This window comes from Myotis yumanensis, unplaced genomic scaffold (genome assembly GCF_028538775.1).
Source record: "Myotis yumanensis isolate MYYU_CA2020_CCGP unplaced genomic scaffold, mMyoYum1.0.hap1 SCAF_7, whole genome shotgun sequence".
Classification (NCBI taxonomy): Eukaryota; Metazoa; Chordata; class Mammalia; order Chiroptera; family Vespertilionidae; genus Myotis; species Myotis yumanensis.
In genome coordinates, this window is record NW_027223758.1 from 33,815,569 (window position 1) to 33,834,051 (window position 18,483).

The window sequence follows — 18,483 nt, forward strand, 5'->3', positions numbered from 1 at the left end:
GAGTCTGATGAAGAGGAGAAGAAAGGGTGGTCTACACAAAGGAAATGGCCTGTGCCAAAGCTCAAAGGAAAAACACAAGAGCTGGGCCTGGTCAACTGGCGCCTGGGCTGCAGAAGATGCAGGGAGTGTGGTTTGCAGCCTGGAGTGTATTGGGGAGACCTGCAACAGGGCCTAGGCCGGGCCTTTTGAGGATGCCTAAGGCAGAGCCCATTTGAGTAGGCAAATCCTAGGGGCTGGGGGGAGGTCAGAGGTATAAAAAAAGGTCTTGCATTTCAGAGCCTGGAATGCCAGAGACATATGGAAATCAAGGCCTGGCATTTTGACTTTAATGGGCCCTGTCCCTAGAGCAGCGGTTCTCAACCTGTGGGTCGTGACCCCTTTGGGGGTCGAACGACCCTTTCACAGGGGTCACCTAAGACCATCGGAAAACACATATATAATTACATATTGTTTTTGTGATTAATCACTATGCTTTAATTATGTTCAATCTGTAACAATGAAAATACATCCTGCATATCAGATATTTTACATTACGATTCATAACAGTAGCAAAATTACAGTTATGAAGTAGCAACGAAAATAATTTTGTGGTTGGGGGTCACCACAACATGAGGAACTATGTTAAAGGGTCGAGACATTAGGGAGGTTGAGAACCACTGCCCTAGAAAAACTGTAGTCCAGTGTGTTGCTAAATTATAGCCATCAAACTGGCAGAAACCTTGCTGGGCAGAGTCATCAACTGGGCAAGAGCCACTGTCCTCATTTCACCGATGGGAAAACAAACCAAGGGAGGAAAAGAGGCGCCAGGCCCTATGCGTCCAGGAGCAGAGGTGACATCAGGGCCCAGAGACAAGAAGGAGCCAACCTGGTCTTTGCCTCCAGTCCTAGAGTCAGCTGAGCACAGTGCTGGTTACCCTAGGCCTGTTGCCACCTGGCTGATGGCTTTTGGTCTCAGTCTTTCCATTTGTCAAATGAGGGAACTGGACCACACCTGTGGTTTTCAGGTTCAGAAGCTTTTAAATTTTATTTTCTAAGGCACAATTCTGTTGGTCAATGAAATTGTATACAGTAGCTGACCAGACCGCTGTACCGATTTTTAGGTAATTTCCACACAAAGGTGGAATATTGGCGCTAGATGAAAGGTAGATGAAAGGTAGACCTATTTTCTACAATGTCTCCAAGTTCCATCTTATTCTAACCACTTGTTTGCATGTAACTAACATTTTTCTATATCATGTCGGTTTTTTCTCTTTAATGCTCAGGAGCCCAGGTATAGGGGACAGTTAGGTTCAGGGCCTCAGGTCTGGTAGACTTAAAAATAGGTCAAAACAGCTGTTCTGATTGTAAGGTGGGGCCTCATATGTGGCCTTTCTTTTTTTTTTTTTTTTAAATATATTTTATTGATTTTCCACAGAGAGAAATGGAAAGGGATAGAGAGTTAGAAACATCGATGAGAGAGAAACATCGATCAGCTGTCTCCTGCACACCTCCCATGGGGATGTGCCCGCAACCAAGGCACATGCCCTCGACCAGAATCGAACCCGGGACCCCCCAGTCTGCAGGCCGACGCTCCATCCACCGAGCCAAACCAGTCAGGGCATGGCCTTTCTATTGTCCCCCTTCCCCACACACACCCCTGCCCAACACTGGCTACCTTGAGGTATCAGTAGGATCCAGTTTGAAGAGGGAGAATATCCTACAGGCGCTTCCCACTCTGATTCTGTGATTCCTTGGAAGAAACCCAAGTTCCAGTGCCTGACATCGTGGCAGCCCATTTGGTGGTTATGAAATCTCACCACCTAATCCACCCCCAATTCTTAGACCAGCCCTGAGCCCAGTAAACCTATCCCTTAATTCATTCAGTTAACAAAACCTTGAAAAGCAACACTTTGTGTATTGGACTTAGCAGTTGCATAGCATTTTGGGTTTGATCCCAGCTCTGCCTGCGTAGCTTTGAGCAAGGTGTGTAACCTCTCTGAGTGCCATTTTCTTCAACAGGGAGCACTAATTGTCACCATTGTAGTAAATACTTAACATGCTAGAGACCATTCTTAGTTCTTGACGTAGGCTTACAGGATTAATCCTCACAGAAGCCCTCAGAGGCAGGTTCTATTGTTGTCCCCATTTTATAGAGACGAAATGTGAGGCATAAAAGGTTGGAGTAGCTTGATGGGGCTCAGAGTGAACTGGTCCAATTCCAGAGGCACGCAGGGTTTTGTGGGTTTTGTCCCACCTCCCCACTGAGCTCATGTGAAAATCAATAGCATGACTGTCTGCCAGTGGTAACTACCAGCATTAGTACCTGCTCTGTGCCAAACAGACGACCAAAAATTCAGGTAGAATAATGGCTAAGTGCATGGACCCTGAGCACGGCTGTTGGAGTTCCAGTCCTGTTACTTATTTCTCTGGCTTCCAGCATTCTCACCTGTGAAACACGGCTGATCACAATAGTGCCTCCCCTAAAGCAGAGAGTAAGTACTATTTGTTAAGTATCATCTTATAATCTATTTATATAAAAGGCTAATATGCTAAGTCCGTCCAGGTAATGACGTCACGTAGCAACGTCCGGCTTCCTCTCCCTAGCGACTAGCCTCCTTGCAGTTTCTTTAGCCCAGGAACACGGCTTGCTTTATAGCCAGGTGCAAACATTGTACACTTTAACCAAATGTCTGTGAAGCATTTTCCCATGCCTCATCTCATTTGATCCTCACAGAAGTCCTGGAGTAGGTAGATAGAAGACTTGGTGGAATCCTTTTTTTTTTCATTAGCCAGAAAATGGAGATTTAGAATGCTTAGAAACTTGACCCAATTGAAAAGAAGTAAGAAATGGTGGACCTTGAAAATGAGCTCAGGTTTTCTCACTGTGCAGAATATAGTCAAATACTGTTGCAGTTAAATATTTTACCCTTTGCTCTCCCTGTGTGATCTACAATAATAATCTGCTTTGTGCTGATATTTAATGCTGTGTTGCTGACAATTACCTGAAAGAGAAGTTGGGGTGCTTCACTGGGCTGGAAAAAGTTTAGCTAAGTCAGAAAGCAGGTCTAATTAAGCAAGTTTATTCTATATATATAAAAGCCTAAGTTGACTCGCACATGCGCGATACATATAAAGCTCTCGCTGGCGCCAATCCCATGCGTGTGTTTCGATCTGTCATTGTCGCTCATGAATTGGTTGACACTTCTATTATAGAGAAAGGGCAAATAGTGATATTAAGATATTTCTTCTAATTAATTTCCTTTCAATGTGCACAAATTTGTGCACCGGGCCACTAGTACATGAATAAGCTACAATGTCTGCCATTAAGGTAATAACTGTTGTTAACTGTGCCTCTAAGGACTCCTTATACATTTCCCACACTCCCCAGGCAAGACCTGTCTTACCCAACCCCCTGACAGGCTACCCCAAACAAAATTTAAAAGTCTGGAGTTTTTGTTGGAAAGTCTGCAGCCTCAGACCTCAGTTTCAATAGTCATGGGTGCCTCCTCCTGTCCACTTCCTGTAAGTGCACTGCCCACTTTTCCTCCAACCTTGAGCAGGCTGGTGCATTGGTTTGGTCTGTCTGGCCAGGCCCCCTATCCCCTCCAAATAATCTCACCAGATTGCACCCAGCTTCAGTCCTCCAGGGCACTGGGGATCTGCAGTAACTAGAGGCAGCATGGTGCGCTGGGATTGAACACCCACAGACTGGTTTGAGTCTGACATTCAGAATTTTCTTGGTGGTATGAGCTGGGAAGTGTCCCTCCTCTGTAAAACACAGATTGTGAGAGCACCTGACTCAAGGAGCTTGGAGGCCAGCTTGTAAATTGTAAGTGCTGTTTAGTGGGTGTCTGAGAGTTAATAATAAACCTCTTTATAAGGGTTAATGCCAAACCATTCTATGTAAAAGATGTCTCTAAGGAAAAATCCTACATTTTTCTATCAGAAACGTCCAGGCACCATTGTGGATAAGAATCCTCAACACAGTCTATTATTCACTGGGCAGCCATGATGACATTAAAATATACATCAGCCCTAACCGATTTGGCTCGGTGGATAGAACGTCAGCCTGCGGATTGAAAGGTCCCAGGTTCGATTCCGGTCAAGGGCATGTGCCTTGGTTGCGGACACATCCCCGGTGGGGGGTGTGCAGGAGGCAGCTGATCAATGTTTCTCTCTCATTGATGTTTCTGACTCTCCATCTCTCTCCCTTCCTCTCTGTAAAAAATCAATAAAATATATTTTTAAAAAAATAATAATAAAATATACATCAGACAACATCACATTCCTCCTCGAAGCCTTCTACTATCCTCACATCACACTCAGAATACAGTCCAACCTCCTCTCCTAGCCTCCTACAAGGTCCTTCACAATCAGCCACGTCTCTCTCAACTCCCCACGGTCCCTGTGGCAACTTCTCAGCGACCTGTTCCACAAACATCCAAGCTCATTCCTACCTCCAGGCCTTTGCACATGATGTTATTTCTGCCAGGAACATTCTTATCACTTGGATTGCGGGAAACGAGTTAAGTCGGCTGGCGTGAATTGCGCGTAATCCGCGGGAGCCGTCTTAACTCGGTTCATATAGATTTGCGGTGGAGTGCGGGAAACGTGTAAACTCGGGCCGATTGTAACTGCGTATTACCAAATATTTGTTTGTTTGCCGTTCACAAAGATACCTACCTGCGTATGCGAACCGTTTCATACCCATTGGGGTAATAGGTATCTTAAACTAACTCTGATTTTGCGCGGGAAACCTAAATAATTGCCCGCGCCATCTTATATTTTGGCAGGAAATTCACCCGACACCGTAGTGTTATTTGTCACACTATCATCACTGAGATCTTCACATAAATTTCACCTCCTCAAAGCAGCCTTCCATGACCACTCAATCCAAAAAGCCCTCTGGGTTTCCTCTCCTGTTACCCTCTTTATCCTTTCTTTATGGTACTTAATACCACCTACAGGGGTTTTGCCTGACTTAGCACCTATTCAAGTAACATGTCTGGCACCCCCAAGACACTCAGTAGATATCTGTGAACAAATGATTTTTTTCTACTGAGGTTTGGGGATAAAAAAGGCATAAGAGATACAGCAGAGCCCAGCCGGCATGGCTCAGTGGTTGAGCCTCAACCTATAAACCTTGAGATCATGGTTCGATTTCCAGTCAGGGCACAAGCCTGGGTTATGGGTTTGATCCCCCATGGGAGGCAAGAGGTGGCCAATCAATTATTCTTTCTCAGCATTGATGTTTCCCTCTCTCCCTTCCTCTCTGAAATCAATAAAAATGTATTTTTTAAATAAGAGAGATACAGCAGAATATGATGTGAGCCTAGGTTGTCCCCAGAAAGAGGGTCGGGAAGGAAAGCTCTTCCTAGTATCCTGCTGTGGGTATACAGGTCCTGGAGAATAATGCCATTGCTTTTCCTCAAAGTGCTCTCTGGAAGTTCTGGAACCCTGGAGAAGCCCCACACTAACTCAGGCCCTGAGGATCCTCCCAAACTGGACGGGTAGACAGGGAAATGCCAGTCTGAGCTTAGGACTCTCCCACACAAAAAGAAGGAGCTGGGACACTTCTTTTCCTTTTTTTTTTCACACTTGGACGCTCCTCTTCTGCCTTTGGGTGGGACTCATCTTGGCCTGGGCCAGATCTGAGGATGAAAGTATCTCTGTTTTGGGTGGAGATTTCGGAAGGCATGGCCTTCATCGAGCAGAGGAACTACATTCACCGAGACCTCCGAGCCGCCAACATCCTGGTCTCTGCGACCCTGGTGTGTAAGATTGCTGACTTCGGCCTGGCGAGGGTCATCGAGGACAATGAGTACACGGCACGGGAAGGTAGGGGATGCTGCCAAGGGACCCGTGGGGCCCACCTGGGTTGGTGGTGAGTGGTGAGAGTTGAGCCTGCGAAAGTGATCAGTAAAATGCAAAGGTCCACCCCAGTTTTAGCTATGTCTTATTAAACTTGACAGAGTCCTTCTGGATGTAATGTCCTGGCCTTCAGTCACCCAGAGACTCTGATGTACATTAAGTTAGGTGTGTGCATGTTGAAATTAAGCATAAGATCAACTTTATGGATAAAAGATAAAAACAGAGGAATCCAAATATCTATAAACAGAAGAATTAATTTGTAACTTGTGGTATATTCATACAATATAATGTTTGCAGCAATGAAAAATTACAAACCAATGCTACATGCAACAAAGTGGTTGACTCTCATAGACATAATATCAAAATGAAAGAAATCGGACCAAGAAAGTAGATGTTGGACGATTCCATTTATATAAAATTCAGAAACAAGCAAACTCATGTATGAAAGTTCATAGAATCATTATTTGTAACAGCCAAAAAGCAGATGCAAACCAAATGTCCATCAACTGATAAACAGATAAACAAAATGTGGCCTACCCATACAATGGAATATCATTCATAAAGGAATGAGGTACATGCTACTCATGGATAAACTTTCCAAGCATCATGTTAGTGAAAGAAGGCAGATACAAAGGTAACATATTATATGAGTCCATCTATACCAGCGGTTCTCAACCTGTGGGTCACGACCCCTTTGGCGGTTGAACGACCCTTTTACAGGGGTCGCCTAAGACCATCCTGCATATCAGATATTTACATTACGATTCATAACAGTAGCAACATTACAGTTATGAAGTAGCAACGAAAATAATTTTATGGTTGGGTCACAACATGAGGAACTGTATTTAAAGGGCCAGAAGGTTGAGAACCACTGATCTATATGAAATGTCCAGAACAAGCAAATCTATAAAGAAAGTAGATTAATGATTGCCTAGGGCTGGGATGGGAAGTTGGAAAGAAATGCGGAGTGCCTGGTATGGGTTTTTTTTTGCGGGGGGGGGGGGGGGATATGATAAAAATATTCTAAAATTCACAACTTTGTGAACATACTAAAAACCAATGAATTGCATACTTTAACTGGGTAAATTGCATGACCTGTGTATACATCTCAATAAAACCGTTAACAAAAAAAACAGGCAAAACTCATTTATGGTGGTAGAGGTCAGAATAGTGCTTACCTGGGATGGGGGTGGTACTGACTGGGGTGGGGGCGGGCAGGAGGGAGCCACGGAGATGCTGAAAGTGTTCTCTATCTTGATCTGAGTGGGGATTACAAGGTCTATACATGTCAACAATGCATCGAGTTGTATATGAAGGATTTGTGCACTTTATTTCATGTTTGTTAGGACACAATAAAAACAACCTAAACTAAGGGCAACCACTAAAAGACTAAGAGTAGAATGTATAATCTCTAAAACAGGAGAGGATAACCAGGAATAAAGAAAATTCTCTCAATGTCAAGGAGGGAAGAAATGGAGAGGAAAAAAACAGCATTTTCAAAACTTGACCATGTACTCAGCCATAAAGCAGGTCTCATCAAACTTCAAAGGACATGTATTCTTATAGAGCATATTCTCAACCACAATGGAATTAAGATGGAAATCAGTAACCAAAAGTTAACTAAACCCATCCCAGATGAAGGGGAAGGAGAGGAAGAGTAGAAGGGAGACACCCAGCGGCTGGTGGAAAGCACAGAGGCCAAGGCCAAAATCTTCTCTTCTCCCACTGCCCGGCACCAGGGTGCTAAGGCATTCGCTGCAACCTGGACTCTAGGCCCCTGCAGTCCTGCTGTCTGAACATTCTGTGACCTCTAGGACTCCCCTCTTCAGGAGGTGTAGGTTGCTGGGGTGACCGCTGAATTAACAAGGTGGTCCTGGGGAGTTGGCTCCCCGGCCACACCCCAGACCCTCTGCCCACTACTCCCCACTTCAGCCATCTGTCCTCAGCATGGATGTTCCTTGCTTCTAGAGGCCAGATTTAGATTTAGTGAAACTGCAGGTCTGCAGGGGACAGATGTGGGCAACTGTGCTGTCCTGTTCCCTCACCCTAGCAGAGACCCAGCCCCCTGCTCTCCAGACCCTCCCTGACTCCACCCTTTCCAACTCTGCAGGGGCCAAGTTCCCCATCAAGTGGACAGCTCCTGAAGCCATCAACTTTGGCTCCTTCACCATCAAGTCAGATGTCTGGTCCTTTGGTATCCTGCTGATGGAGATCGTCACCTACGGCCGGATCCCATACCCAGGTAGTGAAGGGGGCCTCAGCGTGGGCTGCTTCCAGGGCCCAGTCTGGCTTTCTTCTCTTGTCAATGTCCATTCAGACTGAGTTCTTCATCCTCCTCCCAACCTCCCCTCACCTGCTCCATCTGAGTTAAAGGCACCACCATCCACCCAGTTTCTTAAGCCTGAAATCTGTGGGCTTCCTCCATCCTTCCTTTTCTCTCACTCCATATCACATCCAAACAGTCAGAGGTTCTGGTATTTGATTCCAAAACACATCCCAAGTCTTCCCCTTCTAGCTCCACGGCCTCCATGCTCATCCTGGCCAACATCACCTCTCACCTCGATGGTACAGTGCCTGCCTAACCAGCACCCTGCTTCTCCCCTCTCTCCTGTAGGCCATTCTCTATGTGCAGCCAGAACGAGTTTTCTAAAATTGTGACTCAGATCTTGTCCCTTCTCCATCTCTAACTCTTTCATGGTCTCCCACCATAATTAGGACAAAATCCCAAACTTCTAATTATGCCTGCAGGTCTTGCATGATCCAGCCCCTGTCTACGTCTCCAGCTTCACTGTATGTGGCATCCCACCATCCAGTCATCCAAAGTACCACACGTCCCCCGTGCTTCTCATTCAAAACACGCTACACTGCTTCCTTCATAGTGTTCATCACAATTGATAACTATGTGTTTGTTTAATATTTTTCCCATCAGACTCTGAGCTCCGTGAGGCCAGAAATCATGTCTGTGTTCCTCACTGGTGTATCTGCACTGCCTACCTCTGTGCCCACCACATAGTGGGTGCTTCGTATCTGTTTGTGGAATAGATGTTTCCCTACATGCCTGCGGGCAGCACCCTAGACTGAGTAGAACACAGGGTACATAAAGATACACGTGACATACAGATTGCCTAGGGCTCAGTAAGTACTGTTGTGCTCGGTTCCTTTTTGGTTGGAATGGCTCCATGCCAAAACACTGGGAAGAGGGGACAAGGCAGATAAAAAGGGTCTAATTGTTTTTATAAACTGTCCTGAATTTGAATGGTGTTCCCATCAACTATTACATTTTGACAAATTCACTTCACTTTTACCCCAGTGTTTTCACCTGTAAAAAATATAGGTACCCTATCCGGTAATGACATCTACCTTGTACCAAGTGGTTGCGAAGGTTAGGAACAAAAGATATAGACATCGCTCATTCCATTGTATTTCTCAAGTTCCTTCCGTGTGTTAGGCACTAAGGATATAGTAAGAGACAAGGGCCCTACTTGTAAGTAGCTCACATTCTAGCCTGAGCATACACTAAACAGACATACACTCCCATGGAGATCACTGCTGAGAAAATGAAGCAGAGGCGTGTAAGAGTGAGTGACCTGGAGCTCCTGTGGACAGGGAGTACCTGTCAGAGCAGGTCATATTTGAGCTGAAAAACAGCTGAGTGAGGATCTGGGGAAAAGATTTCAGGCAGAAGGCACTGCTAGTTTATAGGGCCTGAAGTGTGCCTGAGGATAGCAAGGAAGCCAGGCAGCTGGAGACCAGGAATGAGAGCAGATGGTAGATGATGAGGTTGGCAGGGGCCAGATCCAGCAGGGCCCATGGTCATGGTGAAGAGTGAGTGGATGTTAGTCTAAGCATGTGGAAGCTGGGAGGGGGCATCATCTCATGGTTAAGTGATGCATGGTTCAGCATGGAGAGCGGATTTGGGGCTGGGACAAGTGGAAGCTGCAGCAGTGGCGATAGCAACAGAGATATAAGCTGATGGGTTGATGCTACATTCCAAAAGAAGAAAGGATGTGAGTTGCTGATGTGGAAGGTGAGGGAGAGAGAAGAATCAAGGATGATTCTCCTGGTTTTAATGGAGCAACTAGGTGGGCAATAGTCTATGGATAGGAATTAAAGAATTCTGTCTTAGCCCTGTTAAATTTGAGGTGACTAGTAGACATCCAGGTAAAGATGTTCAAGAAAGCACTTGGATATATAAGTTTGGAGTTCAAGACTGGTGATATAAAATTGAGGGCCATAGACAGTTAAATGGTTGTTCTTAAAGATAACTAACAAATTCAATTAAATAAGGAAATGGTCCCATTCACATATAGGGTGCATCGAGTCTAGCCACCTAACTGTTTTGTCTTGAGGGTATGCCAGGGAAAACCAGGAATGGCTATGACACCCTGTATCCATTAGGATGCATTAAGCTGCAAGTAACAGAATGACAGACTAAGGAGTCGTAGAAACAATAAGTAAGTTTTTGTTCCCATAACGAGTCTGACATTGGTGACTGGTTAGTTCAGCTGGTCAGCAGCTCTCAGGACTCCGGGTTAGTTTGTCCATGACTGTCTTCCTCACATGGTAGAGGGCTGCTGCAGCTCCAAGGATCACACTGTCTCACAGTGCCAGAAGGAAGGAGTAAGTGTGTGTCCTCTAAAGTCTCTATCAGGGAGGAAAACCTTGCCTGGAAGTCTCCCTGGAGACTCCCCCTCGGCTTCCATTGGCCAAAACTGGGTGCCACGCCCTTGCCCTCACTCAGGGGAGTCTATGGATTTCGCAGTCAGAGAGGCAGAGCTCCCACAGGAGGTGGGGAGTGATGGCTTCTGGGGAGGCAACTTTGTCTGCCTCTCCTGGACTCCCATCGACAATCCTTCCCTTTTTAATTCCATGGCTCCTCCTCAGGTATGACAAACCCTGAGGTGATCCGGGCGCTGGAGCGTGGATACCGCATGCCCCGGCCAGAGCACTGCCCCGAGGAGCTCTACAACATCATGACGCGCTGCTGGAAGAACCGCCCCGAGGAGCGGCCCACCTTCGAATACATCCAGAGTGTGCTGGACGACTTCTACACGGCCACGGAGAGCCAGTACCAGCAGCAGCCGTGATGGGGGACCACGGCAGGGCCAGGCTCTGAGGCGATGCCTGTGAGGTTCACCAGCGCCATCTGCTAGATGTTTGCTCACCCTTCTCACTCCCAGACACCCACCCTCACTCCAGCCTCGGTTCCTCATCTGTCAAGTGGGTGGGCTGGACTGGACAATCTCTTTCTGACTCTAGCAATCCACAATCTGCCATTCTCAGGAGACCCCAAGTTATATTTCTGTTGCCTGGGACATTTGGATTCCAGTTACAGCTGTGGTTTGAACAGAAAACTTTAAAAATAATGAAATATTTAAATAAAAGATAGAAATGCTAAAGGCCACTGACAGGTCAGCTTTTCTTCTAGTTCCTGAATATCTATTTGCCTTTTTGCTGGACAAGTCAGAAATGGGGAAGGCCCCTCCCTGAAACCAGTGGTACAGAGAAGTGGAGTATGATAGGCAAACTGCCCCAAATAGTTGCTGACTGTGTTAGTTTCCTCTTGCTGCTGCAACAAATTACCACCAACTTGGTGGCTTGAAACAACACAGATTTATTATCTTATAGTCCAGAGACCAGGAGTGTGGAACGGGTGGGCAGGGCCACCTGCCTTTTGCAGGCACTGGGGGAGAATACGTGTCCTTGCCTTTTCCAGCTTCTAGAGGCTGCACAGTTCCTTCCCGCTCTTCACTCCTAACTACTTCAGTCATCATATCTCGGCCTCTGAGTCTTCGGCCTCCCTCTCTCACATATAAGGGCCCCTGTAATTACACTGGACCCACTTGAATAATCCAGACTAATCATCTCAAGATCCTTATCACATCTGTGAAGTCCCTTTTGCCATATAAGGTAACATCTTCACAAGTTCTGGGGATTAGGATATGGACCTTTGTGTGTGTCGGGGGGAGGCGGGGGAGAGGGGGGCAATATTCTGCCTACCACACTGGCACTGGGACTCTAGATGGGTTTCCAAGAAGCTGGGTCTGCCAGGATGACAGGAATGATTTTTCATGCTCTGGGACCCTGACTGTCTGGCCAAGCCACATTGCTACACGAGCTGGTGGATCTCTACAGCATTGGGAGCATTTCCCACGGCCAAGCAGCTACTGTGGTTGCTAAGATGGTATCCACCGTTGCAGGAATCCTGGGGTCTGGAGATGGGGCTGCTGCGAGGTATCTGGTTCCCTGTGTGGGAAGCTCTCGGGGGACGGGAGGGAGACCTGGGAAGGAAGCAGAGAAGACAAGGAGGCATGTTGTCACAGTTGAAAGTCAGCTTTTGTTGTGAGGGGAGCAATGAGAAGAGGTGACAGTGGAATGGGCACAAATGATACCTTTCTATATTACTGCATTCCTTGAAGGATCCACATCATAGCACCCACCAGGGTCCCATGGAACCCTATACTGAACTGATTCTGTACCCCTGAGTAGCACAGGTCTTAACCTTAGAAACTGGATATAAGAACAGTGGAAAATAAAGCTATCAGTATTTCAACGTACCTAGTTGGTAATTCAATTTTTCTCTTGTTTTCTTGTTTGGGATGTGTCTTTGGGTATCTGAAGCAGAGCACAGGGCTCTGTGATAGGAATCTGCACTCATGATTGTGGCACATTGAATTGCTGCTTAGTAATCCATAGGAGGAGTACACTTCTCTACACCACTAATGTTGAGCTTGGCATGAGACTTGCTTTAGCCAATGGGATATTAGAAGACGTGTTGTAAGCAAAGGCTTACAATGTGCTTGTGGGGCTGGCTTCCCCTCCAGCCTTTTGCCCTGAAAAAAACATGGTCCAAGAAAGATGAATGACATGTGGTGCAGATGTGGACCCAACCTATAGCTTGGAGTTAAATCCAGCTGATCCCAGCTTCAATCAATTGAACTCCAGCTGACCTGTGGACATGTGAGAGAGGAATACATGCTTAATATTATAAGCCTTTAAGTTTTAGGGTTGTTTTGTTACATAGCATTATTACAGAAATAGCTGACTGAAACATGATTTCAAGAACTGGAGCCTATTGCTAAATGGACAAGATCCAGGAGTCAACTCATGCCCTCCTGTTCTATCAGTTTACACTGCCCTACACTCTGATATTTCCCTCTGGTCACAGGAAAGACAGGTGAAAACATGGGGATAGAACACCAAAAGCATGATCCATGAAAGAAAAAACTGACAAATTGGATTTGATTAAAATTAAAAAGCTGATCTAAGAAAGACAGAGAAATGAAAATGAAAAGACCAGTTCTGACACAGGAGAACCTATTTGCAAAACACCTATCTGATAAAGGACTGATATCCAAAATATACAAAGAACTCTTAAAACTCAATAATAAGAAAACAACCCTAACTAAAAAATGGGTAAATGAGCTGAACAGATGCCTCACAAACGAAGATACACAGATGGCAAATAAGCATATGAAAAGATGCTCCACATCATATGTCATCAGAGAAATGCAAATTAAAACAACAATGGCTATCACTACCCACCTATTAGAATGGCCAAAATCTAAAACACTGACAACACCAAATACTGGTAAGGATGTGAAAAAAAAAACACACAGAAAATCTCGTTCATTGCTGGTGGGAATGCAAAATGGAGCAGCCACTTTGGAAAATATTTGACAGTTTCTTATAAAACTAAATATATTCTTACTATACAATTCAGCAATGCAAATACCCATACAAAAACATACACACTAATGTTTGCAGTAGCTTTATTTATAATTGTCAAAACTTGGAAGTAACTAAGATATTCTTCAATAGGTGAATGGATAGCCCTGGCCCAGTAGCTCAGCGGGCTAGAGTATCATCTGGATAAGCCAAGGTTGTGGGTTCGATCGCAGTCAGTACACATACAAGAATCAACCAATGAATGCATAAATAAGTAGAACAAACCAATGTTTCTCTCTCTCCTGCTGCCCTTCCTCTTTCTCTTAAATTAATAAATAAAATAAATTTTTTTTAAAAAACAGGTGAATGGATAAACAAACTGTGGTACATTCATATAAGGGAATATTGTTCAGTGATAAAAAGAAATAAGCTATCAAGACATGGAAGCCTGGCCAGTGTTGATCATGAACCCATGCACCTAAGAGATCACCAGTTCAAATCCCGATCAGGGCACATGCCTGGGTTGCAGGCTCAATCTCCAGTAGGGGACGTGCAGGAGGCAACCGATTGATGTTTCTCTCTCACAGTGATGTTTCTATCTCTCTTTCCCTCTCCCCCTCTCTAAAAATCAATAAAAACATTTTTTTAAAAAGGAAAAAAAAATGGAAGAACCTTAACTGCATATTGCCAAGTGAAAGAAGCCAATCTGAAAAGGCTGCATGCTGTATATTCCAAATATAGGACATTCTGGAAAAAGTAAAACTATCGAGACCATTAAAAATCAGCAATTGCGCCCTAACCGGTTTGGCTCAGTGGATAGAGCATCGGCCTGCGAACTCAAGGGTCCCGGGTTCGAGGGCATGTACCTTGGTTGCGGGCACATCCCCAGTGGGGAGTGTGCAGGAGGCAGCTGATCGATGTTTCTCTCTCATCGATGTTTCTAACTCTCTATCCCTCTCCCTTCCTCTCTGTAAAAAATCAATAAAATGTATTTTAAAAAATAAAAATAAAAATCAGCAATTGCCAGGGATTTGGTGGGGAGGGGGGATGGGATGAATAGGTAGAGCATAGGGGATTTTTAGGGCAGTGAAACTATTTTGTATGATACTCTTAATGGTAGGTACATATCATTATATATCTGTTAAAACTTATAGAATGTACAGCACAGAGTGAACACTAATGTAAACTATGGACTTTAGTTAATAATATTGTATCAATATTGGCTCATTAGTTGTACCATATATACCATATTAAGGCAAGATGTTAATAATAGGGGAAACTAGGGGCTGGGTGAGGGGGTTTATGAGAACTTTGTACTTTCCACTCATTTTTCTGTAAATCTAAAACTGCTCTAAAACATAAGGTCTAGTAAATAAATAAATAAAACAAAACATGGGGATAAATTTTGAGCCACCAATTCTTTGGGACTCTATATGCAGTTCTCCCCTGGAAGGTGCCCCATGTTAATGACTTGCTTCAATCTAGCCTCTAGCTGTGGCTTTCAGTATAAATATAGAGAAAGCACTGGTTTCCCCTGTGATTTGAAAAAACTGCCTCCTTATTCCCCAACCTGGGCCCTCAATTTTGTCATGTGTCTGTCCTCATCACAGTATATCTGACATAAGACTATATTGATTTACATTCTGTTTGCATCCTTCCCCTTTGGAGGTTGGCAATGACTGCTAGTTATCCCCACCTCCATGTTCCCCCTTCTTCTGGAGAAACAGAATTTTTATCAGGGGCATGTGACCACCCAGAATGAATGCTACATTTCTCACCCCCTTTTGCAGCAAAGTGAGGTCATGTGATTACATTCTGATCAATGGGTTGTAAGTGGAAGTGTGGTATAGCACCTTCCAGGATGCTTTCTTAAAAGATGTGGACTCTTTGCCCCTTATTTTTCATCTCTTCCTCCATCATGCTGTCTAGAATGTGCATGTGAAGGCTGGAGCTCTAGCTGCCATCTTGGACCCTGAGGAAAATGAATTAACTCTAGGGATGACAAAGCCAGATGGTGCCTGGATCTCAAGATATTTGAGGCATAGCTACCATACAGCTAGGACGATCCTCCGGACTTGTACCTCGGAGAGTGTGGCATGCACTGTCAGTATCCCTTAAAGTGGCCTAGACTTTTAGCTGTCATTATCTGCATCACTGTGCCTGAGGGCTCTTTCTCTAAAACTGAAAAACACACACACACACACACACACACACTCACACACCCACACCCCTCAGCTGCCTGCATTCCAAGAAGGCCAAAAGTGCTAAGAAATTAATGCCCTCTGGGATCAGTCCTCAACTAATGACTTTTGGGAGTTGGTGTACAAATAAATACTCCAGCTCTCTTGCCTCTTGGTTGGGATAACTGTGAAGTTTGTGTTTTGTGCTGTTTCCCAGGATTTCCCCACAGGATTAAACTTCAGTTACCTACAGAGGTAACTTGCTTGACAACATACCCTCTCCAAGTATAGTTCCGATATCAATGTTGGTTAATAGTTTCATTTATACTCATGAATAAGATGAAAATGAAATAATGAAGTATGCATGTTTTCACTCCTTAGTAGATGATATGAGCAACTTCTTTGCTGAATAAGGTAAGAGTTTCCAATACTGTCACAATTTTGTTCTAATCACAATGTAACAGCTACAGACACAACACACTTAATGTTTTTACCTGCATTATTAACATTGGCTCCATCACCTAACCTAAGTCTAGACCTGGGTTTGGCAAACTACATTTTATTGCAACACAGCCACACCATTACTTATTGTCTGTAGTGGTTTTTGTAACACAGGCAGAGCTGGGTTGTGACCCAGTCACACGGTCTTCAAAGCCTAAAATATTTACTATGTGACCCTTTACAGAAAAATTTTGATAGCGAAACAATAATTCAAGTCCTGATTTGTAGCTTTGCTGATTTTGGTGTTATAAACAGTCTCAACATGGCCAATTTCAAACTAGCAACCAGAACTGTATTATGATATTCATGGGCCTTTGGCACTTTTGCTTTTGTTGGAACCTTCCTTCATAAAATATATATTCTATTTATAAATATATTAAATTAATTAGAAATTGTAGTTGACAACTACATTGATATCAAGATGAATATATTTATATATGAAGACATTTTTTCCTTCTGATTTAAAAAAATTCCTTTTGAACATTTTTGTGGCCCCTAAAAGTATGATGGCCTTCTGCACTGTGCATACTGTGTTAATGGATACGTTGGCTCTGCTACCAACCCGACACCGCTGAACACCGAGCTGGAAAGGAATATGCAGCAATACACCATCTAGCAGTATTACACATAAAATAGATGTAAACAACTCAAGAGTAAGATGTAGTAAAATGATTAGGAAGTGATAAGTTTTAAATATAAAATGTTTTCAAATTGATTTTAGAGAGAGAGAAAGGAAGTGGAGAGAGGGAGGAAGAGAGAGAGAGAGATTTATTGTTCCATTCATTTATGCATTCGCTGGCTGATACTTGTATGTGTCCTGACTGGGGATCAAACCCACAACCTTGGCATATCAGGACAATGCTCTAACCAACTGAGATACCCAGCCAAGGTCACTTTGTTGAGCATTGCCCCATGTACCAGGAGGTTGTCTGTTCAATTCCCAGTCAGGGCACATGCCCAGGTGAGCTCTATCCCTAGTAGGGAGTGTGCGGGAGGCAGTCAATCAATGTTTCTCTCATCGATGTTTCTATTTGTCTCACTCTCCCTTCCTCTCTCTGAAATCAATAAAAACATATTTTAATTTAAAAAACCATGTCTATTTGTCTGAAAATATCTTTAAAAAAATAAAAGCAATTAAAATGATAAATTGTATGTGATGTATATTTTACCACAATAAAAAAGTTTTTCTAAGGAAAAAAAAAGAAACTTACCATGTGATGGAGCTAGTGAGAGGTAGGGATGGGATCTGACCTCAGGCCACCAAGTTCCAGGATTCTGGTGTATGTTACCGAAAGAGATGGGAATGTGAAAACCCTTGGGGGAAAACAAAAAATATGAGGAGGGGGAACATGGAAATATTGAAGAATAATAAGCCATTTGTGAAGCTTTCCCCCTTATTATTCATCCCTCTTCAAGCATCCAGAAAGGGTAGAAAACACCCAGGATTCAAGATCCAGGAGAACTTGTTGCAAGTTTGGAATCTATGACTTACTAGCGATGAGATTCCAGGTAAGTTCTCCTAGTCGCTCAAGCTTTCTTCCCCTTGGGAATAATATCTGTTCAGCTATTCTTCAGGATGGTTGTGTGGATGAGAGAGTTAATGGATGTGTGTTTCAATGATCAATTGCTCATGAGAAACCACTCCAAAATATAGACCAACTGCGCTCAGCTGGACAGTTTTTCTACTGTACATAGTGTCGGATGTGGTTGCATTCAGCTGGCAGTTCAGCTGGGGCTGGGATGTCCAAGATGACTTCATTCACAATTCTAGTGCTCAGCTGGAGTTTCTAGATGTCTTGAGGAGTTGGCTGGTCTCCCTCCCTTTCCATGTGGCTCTCCAGCAGGGTAGCCAGACTTCTTTAGACCCAAGATGATAGCCGCAGAAGCTGCCAAGGCTCTTAAGGCTAAGACCCAGAACTGGCAGTTGTTTGTACCACATTCTATTGGTCAAAACAAGTGATATGACCAGCCAGATTCAAAGGGAGGATAAATAAAATCTGCCTCTTGAAGGGAAAAACAGCATGCTCATGAAAAAATGGGAGGACTTGTTGGCAACCATCTTTCTGGACAATCCATCACAATGGTGCTCATTTCTACTCAGGGAGATAGAGAGCAGAAATCCAAGTGCCATTTATTTGCCAACCATACCCAAGGGCAGATGAAGTTAAGGGAATAAATCTCATTTTGGCACATCAGCCTAAAACTAATGAATAACCTATTAGACCTCCCCTTAACTCCCAGCCTTAAAAAAACCCTCAAACTGAAGGTCCCAGCGCACTCCCTC

At 44.2% G+C, this 18,483-nt stretch overlaps 1 protein-coding gene and 1 long non-coding RNA gene across 9 annotated transcripts in view; one reads left to right on the forward strand and one right to left on the reverse strand.

Moving 5' to 3' along the window:
* The window catches only part of HCK (HCK proto-oncogene, Src family tyrosine kinase), a 45,228-nt gene extending 32,825 nt beyond the window's left edge, over nucleotides 1–12,403 (forward strand). For all 4 annotated transcript variants that reach the window (XM_070420123.1, XM_070420122.1, XM_070420125.1 and 1 more), the window contains exons 11-13: nucleotides 5,664–5,817; nucleotides 7,961–8,092; nucleotides 10,735–12,403. In XM_070420123.1, coding sequence (XP_070276224.1) covers nucleotides 5,664–5,817; nucleotides 7,961–8,092; nucleotides 10,735–10,937 — 489 coding nt within the window. In that variant the 3' untranslated portion in view covers nucleotides 10,938–12,403. The remainder of the gene's footprint in view (nucleotides 1–5,663; nucleotides 5,818–7,960; nucleotides 8,093–10,734) is intronic.
* LOC139013804 (uncharacterized) overlaps nucleotides 1–18,483 on the reverse strand; it is a 50,365-nt gene that overhangs the window by 30,559 nt on the left and 1,323 nt on the right. For 3 of the 5 annotated variants that reach the window (XR_011472128.1, XR_011472129.1, XR_011472127.1), the window contains exons 3-4: nucleotides 17,411–17,513; nucleotides 6,125–12,131 (exon numbers count right to left, since the gene is read on the reverse strand). This is a non-coding gene — a long non-coding RNA (uncharacterized lncRNA). Of the gene's footprint in view, nucleotides 1–6,124; nucleotides 12,132–12,741; nucleotides 12,801–17,410; nucleotides 17,514–18,483 lie in introns of those variants that run through there. The other 2 variants (XR_011472131.1, XR_011472130.1) reach the window with 2 other exon arrangements.